This window comes from Scomber scombrus, chromosome 23, assembly GCF_963691925.1.
Source record: "Scomber scombrus chromosome 23, fScoSco1.1, whole genome shotgun sequence".
Taxonomy (NCBI): Eukaryota; Metazoa; Chordata; class Actinopteri; order Scombriformes; family Scombridae; genus Scomber; species Scomber scombrus.
In genome coordinates, this window is record NC_084992.1 from 5,632,933 (window position 1) to 5,648,301 (window position 15,369).

Sequence of the window (15,369 nt, forward strand, 5' to 3'; positions counted from 1 at the left end):
GCAGGGAAGAGGTCCACTTGTTTGGAGGGGGGCTCTCAGCATCACTTTGTGTCCTCAGTGTTTTAATCTACAGGTGGAAAAGAAAGCAACAAGTATGAGAAAAACCTGTAAAACTGCAGGTTTAAAATAGGAAGGGAAACATTTTATCTGATAATTGTGGTTACTAGAATTGCAGAATGATGTTTTGTGGTCATGCACAAAATAGATAAGATCATGAAATATGACTCATTTCCCGCCACAAATGACTAAATGCGGCCAATGTGACAGATAAAACATTACGATACTTCCTGTAGGTTAGCACACATTTTTGAAATTTGAATTTATCTAGTAGAAGGAAGAAGAAAACCTGTTTCTCACTTCTCCTTCATTAACTCTTATGTCATTATTATTATCATTTCATTGCTAATGAATCTACATTTTAACCAGTGCAGATATACTCCATTACAAGCAAAAACTCCTGTATGTGTATTTGATGTCCCTGTTTTTGCAGCTTTATTTTAATGTGTGTGTGTAGAGTGTTTTCAGTAATTTTGGGAGGCATCTATTTGTTGGAAATAATCTATAAAAATAAAGTTATAATAAGTACTTTAAGTAAAAGTAGTCAGTATACTAGGAAGATTGTCACTGTTATATTTGCATACATTATTATAGTGTTATTTTCTTTTATAAATCATATTAATGTTTCAGCAGCATTTAAATATTGTGGTTGGTTGAAGTGGAACTAACTTGAACTATTATATAAACTGCAGTGAAATAAAAGTGTAATAAATTAATCAGTGTATGTTTTATATGTACTTAAGTAAAGCAGTTATGTAAATATAATTTTATTATTTTCCTTTCCACCACTGGTGAAAACATAAATGATTCTGAACTTTACTGTTTATACATCCATATATTTATTTATCTATACAGACATATTTTTATTTTTAAAAAATGATTTCAAAGAATTAAAAACAGCAATATATGTATTCAGTAACATGTTAAATATTTTTTTTAAATGAGAAAAACCCTCCTGAGTAAAATCTTAAAGGTCTGATTTCAGATGTAACCCCCTTTGTAATCATTAACATGATTAAAGTAACTGTAATTTCATCATTACGAAACATTACATGTACCTAGTTGTGTTATCTATAATAACAAAGTCTAAAACAGGGGTGACTCTAGGATCAAACCTTTAGGGGGACTCAGCTCCTAATGAGAATTTGACATAAAATACCCTGCAAATGTTTAAAAAAAATAAGATAAGCTAAGATATTCCTTAGCAAAAATAGAATATAATAGCAGCAATAACAAACGAATAAAGAACAATAAATAATAAGTACAAAAACAATAAGAACAATAATAGTAAAAAATATGTAATACAAATAATCGTGACATTATTTACAAGAGTAATATTGGTATTGATTGGTATTTTAAAGGTTGCTGAGATCAAATTTAGGGGTAATTGAGCAGCTAAAATCACCTCTAGTCTAAAATAAATAAAACAAAATATAAAAACTTGACCCAAGACTTGAGTCTTGCATAGAGCCACAAGGGGAAGACTCCTTGTGGTGCTGGTTTTGCCTCGTCTGCAGCTCTGGGATCAGCTTTTCTCTTCACCTCTCTCCTTATGAAAGGCTGCTTCTATCTGACTCTAGATCAGCCGCTCTGAAAAGTCCACGCCTATTTATACACTTGGATAAAACCCCCTGCGCGACGTGATTGGTTAGAGGCATTGACGCAAGAGCATTCGATCTGGAAGGCGATTGGCTGCGGCGGCTGTCATTAAACGTCACCGAACGTGATGGACCAATGAGAGAGCGCGTTTGGCTCTTTGTTCCTCCCGCTCGGCCGGTGACGCAGAGGGTCATGTGTTGTTTGTGCTTCTGGCCCGTAGAGATGTGTGTGCAGGAGGAGAAGGGAAAGGGTTTTGCTAACCGAGCTAGCCGGATCCTCCCGATTATAGAGAAAACACGGGCTTGAATTGAACGTGGTCATGTCGCACACGGTGGGATTCATTTCGTGAAACACCCCTACAACAACTAAAAACACCGTTTATTATCGGAATTGATGCTTTTAAAAGGAAAACGGGGGGAAAAGGAAACAGGGGGACTCGTTTCTTTCTTTTTTTTTGGCGGAGTAACAAAGCCGGGTGTCTGTGAGTATTGCAAATCTGAGCTGGCCTAGCCTGGACTCAAAAACAAGACAAGAATGGGGTCTAGGTCCAGTCGGATTAGCTTGCAAGTAAAGTGACCTTTGATTTGTTTTTTCTCTCTAATGGCTAATTTCACTAATTACCAGGAAGGCAAAGCAGCGATGTTGATGCTGGAGACGCAGCAGCAGCAGCAGCAGAGGGACGTAGGGACGAAATCTACAGCTACCACCACTGCAAATGGAGATGGCTTGGTTGGGGAACCCCCTTCCTCTTCCCCGTTAATTAATATAGGAGGAGGAGCAGGAGGAGGTGGTGGTGGCTCTCGTTTCTATCAACATTTACCTCCCTCAAATCACCTCCATCATCATCACCACCACCACCTCCTTCTTAGCCACCATCACCCGCCAAAGGATCAACAACAACAACAACAGCAGCACCATCACTACCAGCATCTTTCCGGGGAAAACATAGCAGAGTCTCCCGGTAGGAAAGCCTCCTCCTCCTCCACCGCCTCCTCCTCCTCTTCGTCTCTCGGCCAGGTACACACAGCCGAGGACCCTGCTGCTGCTGCTGTAGCTGCTGCTTCCTCCAGCAGCGGCAGCAGCCATGTATACACGTCTGTGAGTGTCCCAAATACCTCTGATGTTGTGGATGATATTCGCAAATGTGGCTATTTAAGAAAGCAGAAACATGGACATAAAAGGTTTTTTGTGCTGCGGGCTGCCAGCCACCTCGGGCCGAGCCGTCTGGAGTACTACGACAGCGAGAAGAAATTCAGGAACAGCCTCCGATCTGCTGCCACGGCCGCAGCCAGTGGTGGAGCGGTCGCCCCTTCTCCCCCTAAAAGGGTTATTTACCTCTACCAGTGCTTTACGGTAAACAAAAGGGCGGATTCCAAAAACAAACACCTCATTGCCCTTTACACTAAGGACGAGTACTTTGCCATTGTGGCTGAAAACGAGCAGGAGCAAGAGGACTGGTACGTTGCTGTCAGTGAGCTGATGAGTGAAGGGAAAAAAGGGCATTTGGATTCAGATGATTTAGATGATGGATACGGTACAGTCACCCCCGGTACTGTGTTTAAGGAGGTGTGGCAGGTGAATGTCAAACCTAAAGGACTGGGTCAAACTAAAAACCTCACAGGTGTGTACCGGCTATGCCTCTCAACTAAAACCATACACCTCGTTAAGTTGAACTCTGAAACCCCCTGTGTTAACCTGCAGCTGATGAATATCAGGCGCTGCGGACACTCTGAAAGCTTCTTTTTCATCGAGGTGGGTCGCTCCTCCTCGATCGGGCCCGGGGAGATATGGATGCAGGTGGATGACTCCGTCGTGGCCCAAAACATGCACGAGACTATCTTGGAGACGATGAAAGCTCTGAAAGCTTTTGCAGAGTTTAGACCGAGGAGTAAAAGCCAGTCTTCAGGCTCCAACCCGATGCCCTTTATCACGACGCGGCGTCACCTGGGCAACCTGCCACCGAGCCAGACGGGGCTGCAGCGGCGGTCGAGGACAGAGTCAGTTGTTGGAACGCCGCCGTCGAGTAAGAGCTCGGGGGCCAGTGGTTACCGCTTCCGCACATCCAGCGAGGGCGAGGGGACGATGAACCGGCCTTTCCGCTCCGCCACAGGAAGTTTAGTTCACCTAAACTCAGCCCGTGCCCATCACGGTCGTCAGGAAGGCGGCAGCGGTGGCGTAGGGGTGAGCGGCGTCGCCACAGGAAACGCTGGCACGAGCACGGGCGGCGGCGGACGCTACGTCAGAGCCATCCCGGGGGCGTCAGCATCTACATACCACGCCCGCTCCGCCTCTCTCCCCGTCTCCCACTTCCCCTCCACCACCAGCCCCGTCAGCGTCTCCTCCAGCAGCGGGCACGGCTCCGTTTCGGATACACTCACCCGCCCGTCGAGCGCCTCGATATGCGGCTCGCCGTCCGACGGCGGTTTCAACTCCTCGGACGAGTACGGCTCCAGCCCCGGCGACTTCAGGTACTTCCGGGTGCGGAGTAACACCCCGGACTCTTTGGGAAACACCCCACCAATCAGAGAGGAGAATTGCCTAAATGATTACATGGCGATGGGGTGGAATCGGGAAGTTTTTGGCGCAGGCGCCGGCTCTGGAAACAACAGCGGAGGCGACACGCCGCGTGACGAAAGCACGTCGACGACAGAGGACGACCGCTTTTCTTCATCGTCGCTAAGAAGGAGGACGCACTCTTTCTCTAGACCTGCTGGAGGAGCGACAGGCGGCTCCGGAGTGGCTGTTTACCAAAAAATGACCCAAACCAACTTCTCTTTAGAGGAGGGGTCCGATGTGGTGTTACCATTCGGCAGCGGGTTACTCCGTGGCGGTCCCTCCTCCTCCTCTTCCTCGCTCCGCTCCGACTACAGCTCCTGCTCCGAGCACAGCCAGCAGAGCCGCCCCTCCACGCTCCCCCGGACGGACGCCGGCAGCGAGCGCCCCCCTCTCTCCTCCTCCGCCAAGGAAGACAGCGGCTACATGCCCATGATGTGCGGCGTGGCTGCGTCGCCGCGGGATACGCCTCCTGACTACATGCCTATGCAACCCAGCTCTTACTCGCACCACGTCTCCCAATCCCCCCAGTTTCACCACAGCCCAGCTTTAAGCCACCGCTCGGCCCATCACCCCCCCCAGCTCCAATCCCAATCCTCCGCGGACTCCCACGGCTACATGATGATGCTCCCGGGGGGCGGCGGCAGCTCCCCCTCCCCGGTTCAAGCCTCCCCGAGCCCTCATAGCAGCTCCAGCATGGCGGGGGCAAGTGGGAGCGACAGCATAGCAGAAAGACCTGAAAACGGGGAGTATATGGACATGTCGTACAGCAACAGCGGGGGGCGCAAGCTCCTAAATGAAGGGAGTAGCGGGTACTACACACCTGGCACACCTGAGGGCACCTCCAAATCCTACAGCCCTTACTTCTCCCTCCCTCGCTCCTACAAAGCCCCCACCAGAGAGAAGGATGAGAAGGAGTACGGGGAGTACGTTCCTATGAGTTCTCCCGCCAAGCCGGTGTACTCATCAGTTGCCACGGGGTCAATTACGACACCTGAGAAGAGGGCCGGAGGAGGAGGAAGTAGCACCTCCACTCCATCTCACCCACCGCCGCCTTACGGAGCTCACCACACGACCGCCGCGCTAGCCGACCGCCGTGTTGTGAGGCCCAACCGTCTCCCTTTAGGCAGGAGGAGTTTTCACGGCCCGCTGCGGGTTAGTGAGCCCTCCTCGGTGTCTGCAGGCAGCTCCACCTCAGTCCCCGCCACTGGCAGCGCCCCCGAAGGACCCTCGAGTCCCGGAGAGTATATTAACATCGAGTTTGGAGATCACTACCCCCACCAACAGCAGCCCCCCGCCTACCCTCTCTCTGCCCAAGACGAAGCGCCTTCCCTGGGCTCCGGTGATAGCTGTCACTCCCCTCCCCACCAGCCCCAAACTCACCAGGACTACATGAGCGTGGAGGTGGGTGTCGACCAGCAGGACAGCGCTGGATGTCTGGGTAAAAACCAGTCACCCAGACCCAGCCTCGTCGCCCCCTGGAACCCGCCCAGCTACATCCGACCCCTGGCTACCAATCCTGGGGCGCTGGCCTCCCCCGGAGTCCCCGCCGGAGGTCACTGGAGGTCGATGGGGGACGACTACACGGACATGACTTTTAACCTCAGCAGCAGAGGTGAGAGGACGCAAACGAGCCCCACGGCCATGCTGCAGCACCTCTGTGTGATAGAGGGGCGTTACGGCCACGCTCCCTCCGCCTCCTCCTCATCCATCTCCCCCACCCTCCCTCCGTCGAGCCCCAGCAGGGCACCGGCCCAGCAGCCGGAGCCCAAGGTGGTTCGAGCGGACCCGCAAGGTAGACGGAGACACAGCTCGGAGACGTTCTCCTCCACTTCCTCCTCTAATTCGACTCCCTCTGGAGGAGCGGGAGGAGGACTCGCCCCCTCATCCTCAGCCACACACCCCGCTCCCGCCCCTAACGGATCTTACCTAACGGAGGGTCAGGCTTCCAGGTGGGCCAGCTCGGCGTCTTTCGACAGCGTGTGGATGTCCGTGGAGGGTCTAGGAGGGGACTCGCCGGCTCACCAGGCTCAGACCAGAGCTTTGGAAGCGGGCGCCACCTCCGGGGCCTCGGCAGCATCCACCGCCTCCTCCTCCTCGGGAGCCGGTCGAATGTGCAGGAACATGTCCGTGGGGTACCAGAACGGCCTCAACTACATTGCCTTGGAGCTGAGGGAGGACGGGAGTAACGCAGGAGGAGCCACGACGACGTCAGGAGGCGGTAGCAGCAGCAACGGGAGCTCTTCGGCGGCGGCGGCGGCAGGGACGGGGACTGTACCTCTACCGGAAAACGGAGCCTACGCCAGTATAGACTTCACCAAATCTGATGGAGTCACTACAACAACTAAGGGTGAGTTTTTACTTATTTAAAACCTCTTTTTATAACATCTATAATCATAATTTAGGAGGAAAAACTTCAAAAAGTCTTTAAACCCTCTCTTTTTCTTAACTTTTATAATCATATTTAGGAGGAAAATCATCACAAACTGTTTAAACTCTGTTTCTTTAAACATTTATAATCATAGTTTAGGAGGAAAAACTTCAAAAAGTGTCTAAACCCTCTTTTCTTTTAACATTTATAATCATAATTTAGGAGGAAAATCATCACAAACTGTTTAAACTCTCCTTTATTTAACATTTATAATCATATTTAAGAGGAAAAATCTTCAAAAACAGTTTAAACTCTCCTTTTTTTAACATTTAAAATCATAATTTAGGAGAAAAAACTTCACAAAGTGCATGAGAGTGACTTTAAAAGTGTGACTAAGCGAGTAAGTGTTTGGGATATTTATTCCTACCCCCTAAAAACATAAAAAACAAAAACCCAAAATAACCCAAAGTGGTGTAAGCTATTATTAGGCGCCATTACAACATCAATTTGCAAGCTCTCCTCCTCTAGTGAGTGAATCTATTTAGGATCAAGTCGCTTCCCGAGCCAGCCGTTGTCTCTTATTTTGAAGGCATTTGGATCCACTGAAGTTGAGGCTCTATACAGGAAGTGTGGCACCAATATGTGGTTCATCTTGAGGTCTGTGTGTGTGTGTGTGTGTGTGTGTGTGTGTGTGTGTGTGTGTGTGTGTGTGTGTGTGTGTGTGTGCCAGCAGGCTAGTAGACGATTAGCTCGCCGAATGAATCGAGGGTTATCTGAGGTCAAGTGTCGGGACTGAATCACCCAAAATAAAACAAAGAAGAAGAAATAAAGGAGGAGAAAAAAGGAGCTCTAACTCTTAACTTCCTGTGTTTGTAGCTGCTGCTGCTGCTGCTGCTGTTGTCTCTTCTTCTGTGCCTGTCTGTGCACGTGCCGCTGTTTTTCTTTGTGTCAGCATGTGTGTGCCGAGTGTACGTTTACAGATGGGTCGGAGACAAATAAGGGTCGGCAAGATGAGCAAATCAAAAATATTTAAAATCAGCATCAGGTTTGTTAAAATGTACTTAAACTTAAATATCATATCCACCTACAGTGTATTTAAGTGGACTATAATCTAAGATCATGCCAAACTAGTTGATTTGGTGTTTTATTGAGAATTTTGCATTTTTAAGCAAAGTTTTTATGGTTACACCACTTAGACATTTTTGCCATAATCCTCTAATATATTCTCTCAAAATGGATTAAAAGCAGAAATGTTATGCTGGGTCAACAAAAAAAAACATCAAATGAAAAGAAACTGAATTTACAAAGGCAAATAATCATTTTGTCTATAAAATGTTAGAAAACAGTCAAAATGATTGAAGTTTTAACCCTTAAAGTTCAGTTCAGGGTCTAATTTGACCCATTTTTTTTAAAGATTTGAAAGAAAAGAAAACCTCGCCTTTTTAAAATGTTTACTTTTAAGCCAGAAATGTGATGACTCATTCATAATGTGACCCATAATATACAAAAATGGAAATATTCTAACATTTTAAAACATTTTTGTGCATCTTAAACTCATTTTTGTTGAGTGTTTGACTCATTTTTATAAAAAAAAAATCAAAAAACACCATTAAAAAATAACTGTTTATTCACATTTAATATAACAAAAGGAATAAAAACTAAAGAATGAAACTCTGTCTGCTCTCTGAGGATTAATCACCAGTTTATTAATGACTGACGAGGCGTTCATGAACTATTTATATCAAACATCTTGTGTTTCTTACAGCGAGTGACACATCAGAAAAAGCATTTAAAAAAAGCTGAATCATACTGCTTACTCATTTTCTAATCAATATGTTTTATCAGTTGTCATTTTGAGTTGCCTGATCTGTTGATACAAAAATCTTAATATTTCTAATATATAATCGACTCTTGAAGCATTTATCAGTTGTTTACATAAAGTTACTCATTCACTTCACTTAATCATCTACAACCCAAATATTGCCAGTTCAAAAGTTGTTTATTAATCTTAACGACATTAATTTGAATATTTTATGACATTGGCAATAAAGATGTTATCATCTGTCATGCAAATAAAGAATTTGAATTTATATAAATACCACAACATGTTAAAGGCCTGCAAGCTAGTAAAATAATATGTAAAATATTATTGATAATAATAAAAATGAGTAATAAGTACAATAATAAGTAATAAGAATAAACAATAAGTAATAATAAGTCAAATATGTAGAATAATAGAAATAATAAGAATAAGTAATAATAATAAAATAATAATAATAATAAAATAATAGTTATAATAATACGAATAAGTAACAAGTAGAACAATAGTAATAATAAGTAAAATAATTGAAATAATAATAATAAGAATAAGTAATAATAGTTAAAATGATAAGTAATAATAAGTAAAATAATTGTAAAAATAAGTACAATTATAGTAAGAATAATAAGCATTAGTAATAATTAAACTAATAAGTAATAATAATTAAATATTAGTAATAATAATACGAATAAAAAACAAGTAGAACAATAATAATAATAAGTAAAATAATTGAAAGAATAATAAGAATATGTAATAATAGCTAAAATGATAAGTAATAATAAGTAAAATCATAGTAAAAAATAAGTAAAATAATAGTAGGAATAATAAGCATAAGTAATAATTAAACAAATAAGTAATAATAAGTAAAATAATCAAATTAATGCTTAAAGCTTCATCGAGCACAAAACTCTTCATGTGTGTAAAACGACAAAAAATTAAGTAATCAATAAGTTGGACATCCGAACTTTGTACAACTGCAGCTTATTAATATCAGATCATTATTTGGTGATTATTAAGAAAAAGTTAAGTTATAATAATATTGATTTAATGGCCTCGAACTGTCTGTATGTTTTAAACCATATTTTCTGTCACCTTTTAAACGTTTATTGAATGTACGGTGACGTGAGACAAGAGTTTGCATGTGTAGTCCTGTGTGTGTGTTTGTGTGTGTGTGTGTGTGTGTGTGTGTGTGTGTGTGTGTGTGTGTGTGTGTGTGTGTGTGATTAGTGCTGATGTCAGGTCTGCAGTCGGGTTCACGAGGCCTCAAGATGATGAAAAGAGGATGTTTTGATTCGGTTTTCAGTCTTCCACTTCCTCTTTTTTCTTGATTGCCTCCTCCTCCTCCTCCTCCTCTTTCACACACTCTTCCTCTTTTTCTTGTTCCTTTTTTAATTCCTTCCTCCCTGCCGTTTTTCCCCCTTCACACTTCCTCCTCCGAATATGTGTCGCGTGTGTGTGCATGAGTCAGGATTCTCTCAGCGAGCGCCGACTGACTCATTTGTTTATCGCGGCGCTCTGAACGGAGATGAAAGAGCTTGTGTGTGTGTGTGTGTGTGTGTGTGTGTGTGTGTGTGTGTGTGTGTGTGTGTGGCTCGCTAGCACAGGAGATCAACTGACACTCAAAGCGCTGAAGCTCATCCTATTGTGTGTGTGTGTGTTTGTCCGTCTGTGTGTGTGTGTATGTGTGTGTGTGTGTGTTCAAGGTTTAGTAATGTTAATCGGTGCCACACACACACACACACACAGACGGACGGACAAACACACACACACATATATACAAATATATACACAAACAGCCTCAGTGTGTGTGTGTTCAGGGTAATGTTTAGTAATATTAATCGTTGCCACACACACACACACACACACACACACACACACACACACACACACACACACACACACACAGAGTAACACACATGCACGATCAGCTTCAGTGTGTGTGTCTCTCTGTGTGTGTATTAGTGTGTTTACAGCCTTTGCTCTGCATCTAGGTAGGTGCACACACACTCTGAGGCTGATCTAGTGTGTGTGTGTAGGACCGATTAACATTACTAAACATTACCCTGAACACACACACACACACACACATGATCAGCCTCAGTGTGTGTGTGTATTTACAGTCTTTGCTCAGCATCTAGGTAGGTTTGTGTGTGTGTGTGTGTGTGCTGAGTCATGGCAGCCCCCCCCCTCTTTTTGATGTGGTGCTATAATTGCGGCGGCGGCGTGTCAAGGCATTGCAGCGAGGCCCGAGAGGAAACGCATCATCATCACTCAGGAATGCACTTCCTCTCAGCTGCGGCGTTTCGAGCCGATAGAGGCACACCTGGATCCTTGACCCAGAGCGGAGACGGAGGAGGGGAGGATGGGAGTAGGGCGGGGGGGGGCTTCGGCTTCTCTGTCCAGCTGTCAAGGAACATTTTTGTAGCACACATCTCTCTCTCTCTAAATATTACATAAAACATGAGCCGAGTTAAAGACTGAGACTTTAATTATAGAGGAGCGGGGAGAGAGAAAAAGTCATTTCGACACTTGTTGATAATAAACGTTTTGAAGAAGCTGAATCACCATGGAAACGGACGTGTTTGTGCACAGTTAGTGTAGAGAAGAGCTGCAGCTACGACCGACTCCTCTTGTGTTTTAATTTATAACGTGTATCATCGTGTAAATACTCAAAATGATTACTCATCATATCGCCTTCAACTATGAGATACCTACGATGGAGCTTTAGGGCCACATATGAAATCTCTTAGTTAAGCTCTATTTCTTGCTATTTGACGCCATATTTTCATATATTATAAGTTATAGAGCTCTGAGAACTATGAGAGTTTACGTGATGTAAAAGTTTAATTAGATGCGTTAAATTGGCAAAAATGAATGAGAAAGTTTTCCGATATAAGAAGATATAAAGTGATAAGTTGCTATTAACAGTATAATGGTATAATCTGGTATATATGAGATATAATCGCAGAATTTCTGACATAATAAAGTCGCAAATCTACGAGAAAAAGAACAATATAAATTATAAACTAGCGGTGGGAATCTCTCCGCACCTCACGATTCGATTAAAGTCCGGTTCAGAAGCCTACGAATGGATTATTGATGCATCTCAACGTCTCATATCCTCATTTTTCTTTATTTACTGCCGCGGCTAATTTCTCATCAATTGATAAAAGAAGTCAGATAAATATGAAACCCTGTGAACAAATTCAGCTAAATTCATATATTTGTAAAAATTAGACCCTGAACATTATGTCATGATTACAAGTTTCAATCATTTTCACTGTTTCTAACATTTTATAGACCAAATGATTATTTGCCTTTTTTTTAAAATTCAGTATTTTGTGGAGTGTTGTTCGCTTTTTAATTGGGCAAAATAAGCAATTTAAAGAGATTATCTTGTGTTATTTAAAATTTCAATCAACATCTTCATAGTTTTTCTAACATTTTATAGACCGAATATTAATTATTCCCCTCAAAAAATCTCTAAAATCTCTTTTTTATTGCAAATTCAGCCAAAGTCATATATTTTCTCCCCCCATCTCTACTCCAAACTCTTTAAAAGGGTGTAAATGCTTTGATATTTTGGGTCAGCGAGGATGAGTTAAAAAGAAGAACGGGAGGGGGGGGGGCTTATTTTATAAGAGGGGTAGAAAAGGGCGAGGGGGGGGGGGGGGGGGGGGGGGGGGGGGGTTTTAAAGTTGGGTGAGGAGCCAGAGAGTCGTGGCGTTAAACTACCTCAGAGAAGACGTTTTAAGATGTAAGTGACATCGGTGGGAACCTGCCCTTTTCCTCCCCCCCCTCTCCCCCCCCCCTACTCAGGGTCCGCAGCCAAGTGGATACGAGGTGGTAAAGGGTTAGGCCGAGTGTGAGGGGGGGTTATCAGGAAAAGGAGGGGGGGGGGGGGGGGGGGGGGGGGTAGACGTGGTGGGTACGAGGTTGCCCTTTCCTCTCTCGTTCCCACCTCCGCCACCACAGTCAGGGTCTTCTATATTTACAGGTCTATTTCAAGACCGACATGAATTTATGGGCCGGTCCGAGGCATGCGGCTGCTCGTAACAGGACCCCCCCCCCCCGCCCCCCCCCACCTTCCTCCTCCTCCTCTTTTTACCCAGTGTGTGTTGCATGAAGAAGTAATTCACTCTCTCTCTCTCTCTTTTTTAAATAGCCAGATATGTACGCCCGACAGATGTTAAAATTATTAACTATCTATGCATGCGACACAAAGCTACGCTGACTTTAAGCCACTATTCCGACCGTCACGAGAACACGAGGAACAGTATTTATTCCCGATTTATTTTAGCGAATAAATAATCTTTTAAAAATAACTTTTTTAATTCAAAATCTCTGACGTGGTAGATGTGTTTATTTAAGTCTTGTCGGAGTCTCATCTCAATTTTAGGCCTTAAAAAGTCTTAAACACGTCCATATGTTGCATTCTAAGTCTTAAATTACATTTAGTTAAGTCTTAAATATGTACGTTCATTTATCGCTTCCTCTGTTGGCTGTTTTTTTTGTTTGTTTGTTGATAAATGCGTTGGTGGGATTCACAGTTAGATCAGAATTCAGTGTTTGGGTCAAAACCGATACCAATGTGAATCGCAGTGTTATTATCTGCAAGAAGTCGCTCATATCATGCATACTTGGTGTGAAAGCACTGATGTCACACCGAGACTGCGATTTTCCTTATTTTGTCGTACTTCGTGTCGGTCTTAAATAGGGCTGATTATGGGCGATTATGGCAAAAATCTAAATCACGATTAATTGAACTTTTAACCTTGATTACGATTAATGAACGATTATGTATTTTCACAGTTTCTTTTGTTTAGTATTTTACACATGAGGATCTTTAGGGCCAGGGGGTCAAAACATGAGGCCCGTGGGCCAGAACCGGCCCGCCGAGAAGAACCAATCTGGCCCACTTTCCTTCCTGTCTTCTTCCTTCCTCCTTTCTTCCTTCCATCTGTCCTTTCTTTCTTTCTTTCTTTCTTTCTTCTTTCCTTCCTCCCTTTCTTCCTTCCATCTGTCCTTTCTTTCTTTCTTTCCTTCCTTCCTGTCTTCTCTTCCTTCCATCTTTCCTTTGTGTATTCTCTTCCTTCCTTCCATCTGTCCTTTCTTTCTTTCTTTCTTTCTTTCTTTCTTTCTTCTTTCTCTTCCTTCCTGTCTTCTCTTGCTTCCTTCCATCTGTCCTTTCTTTCTTTCTTTCTTTCTTTCCAGTCTTCTCTTCTCTTCCTTCCTTCCATCTTTTCCTCCTTTAGGGAGGTAAAATAATGATGTTTTAAGGTGTGACGCCTGTGGTTAATGTCTAGTTTACTTGATTTCAACCATGTAAAGATCATAGTTTGGGTTAAATGATCACTGGAGATATGCAACCTTTATTGTCATGGCAACAGTGAACACCACCATTAATTGACATGAGCAAGATTAAGTCGATTAGAGTTTCTAAATGTCGGTTTTGAGTATTTTGTGATAATGGTCTTAAAAAGGTCTTCAAAACGTCTTAAATGTAACTTGTTCAAACCTGCAGAAGACCCTTTGGTCAATGAATTCCTGAAGTAGTTACACCACCTTTTTTTTTTTTTTAAGGAGGTGTTTCCCAGAGTTTAAAATGTCAGGTTCGCTATAAATCTTTCTGCTTTTCAAGGAAGTTACATAAGGGACGTTGGAAAGGTAGAAGTTTGTAACATAGACGACTTTTTTTTTTGCACATTTCTTTGCATTTAGTTGGGTTTTCTTTGGGGTTGTAGTGTGTGTGTGTGTGTGTGTGTGTGTGTGTGTGTGTGTGTGTGTGTGTGTGTGTGTGTGTGTGTGTGTGTGTGTGTGTGTGTGTGTGTGGTGTGTGTGTGTGTGTGTGTGTGTGTGTGTTTTAAAGCCACTGCACTGCTTCCCCAAAGAGAAATGTCTCATTGGTGAATAAATGGAGCAGGTTTTTAGCTCTTTACGTGTGGATTTCATCGTCGCTCCTTCTTGAGAACTCAATCAGCGAGGCTCCCGTTTCACTCCAAGCAACGCAGGAAGTCTATTTTCTTCTTTTTGCTTTCTCTCCTTTTCTACTTGTTCTTTTTCATGCTTTTCCCTCCTTTTTTTTTTATCTCTTCACTTCTCCCCCTCCTCTAAACTCAGACACACGGTAATGATAAAGCAGGTTTTTTTTTTTTTTTTACTAGACTACCCTTCGACGTCCTGGAATGTGCCGTCAGATAACTTTATTAGACCGAGACTTGAAACTGTGTGCAAACGTCTAGTGAAAGTGTGACTCTTAAATTATTTTTAACACACATTCACACATGTATCTTCTTCTTTTTTTTGGCGGTCATCTTTCCAGATTATGGCGACCCTTATTTGACGTGTATCCATTGACGTAAATGTGGAGATAAAATAGTGTTATTTTGGCAGGAATGTTTTTATTTTAGCTTTTAGGTTTGTTTAAGTCGTGTTTGTGGGTAAAATCTACGTTTATTTTTGGTCAAAAAGCAAAGAAAGAAGTCAGCACACTGCAGCTCCCAATGCAGGTAGATTTAAAAAGGAAACCACTTATGACTTTTCGATAATAAGTAATTTTTGAAGCAAAATCGCCAAACTTTTAACAGGTTTTCTTTGAGTTATAATAAACTGAATATTATTAGGCTTCGGACTGTTAACTGGGGAAATATTATTATTTTTAACATGTTTATAAACCAAACAATTCATCATTTAATTGAGAAAATATTCGGCTAATTAATCGGTAATAAAAGTAATCGTTTTTGCCTGGAAAGCGACTATCCACTGCTCTCTTGAACTCAAGTTTTAAATGACTAAAGCTAAAAAAAAACTGCAGATCCAGATGAACGAGTAGACAAAAAAATTCGATAAAAATTCCCGCTCTTTTTTAATTTTATTTCTCGATTTCCAACTTTGAAGCAAAAAACCCGAACTTTTAAAGGTGCTAGCTTCTCTTTTATGAGGATTTGCTGCTTTTCTTTTCATTCAAGTT

The 15,369-nt window shown here is 43.0% G+C and overlaps 1 protein-coding gene across 3 annotated transcripts in view; it reads left to right on the forward strand.

The window, feature by feature from the left end:
* The first annotated feature begins 429 nt into the window (after window positions 1–429).
* Window positions 430–15,369, forward strand: part of LOC134005910 (insulin receptor substrate 2-A) — a 24,401-nt gene continuing 9,461 nt past the window's right edge. Inside the window, exons 1-2 of one of the 3 annotated variants that reach the window (XM_062444942.1) lie at window positions 430–2,137; window positions 2,281–6,559. In XM_062444942.1, coding sequence (XP_062300926.1) covers window positions 2,296–6,559 — 4,264 coding nt within the window. In that variant the 5' untranslated portion in view covers window positions 430–2,137; window positions 2,281–2,295. Of the gene's footprint in view, window positions 6,560–15,369 lie in introns of all 3 variants that reach the window. The other 2 variants (XM_062444939.1, XM_062444940.1) reach the window with 2 other exon arrangements.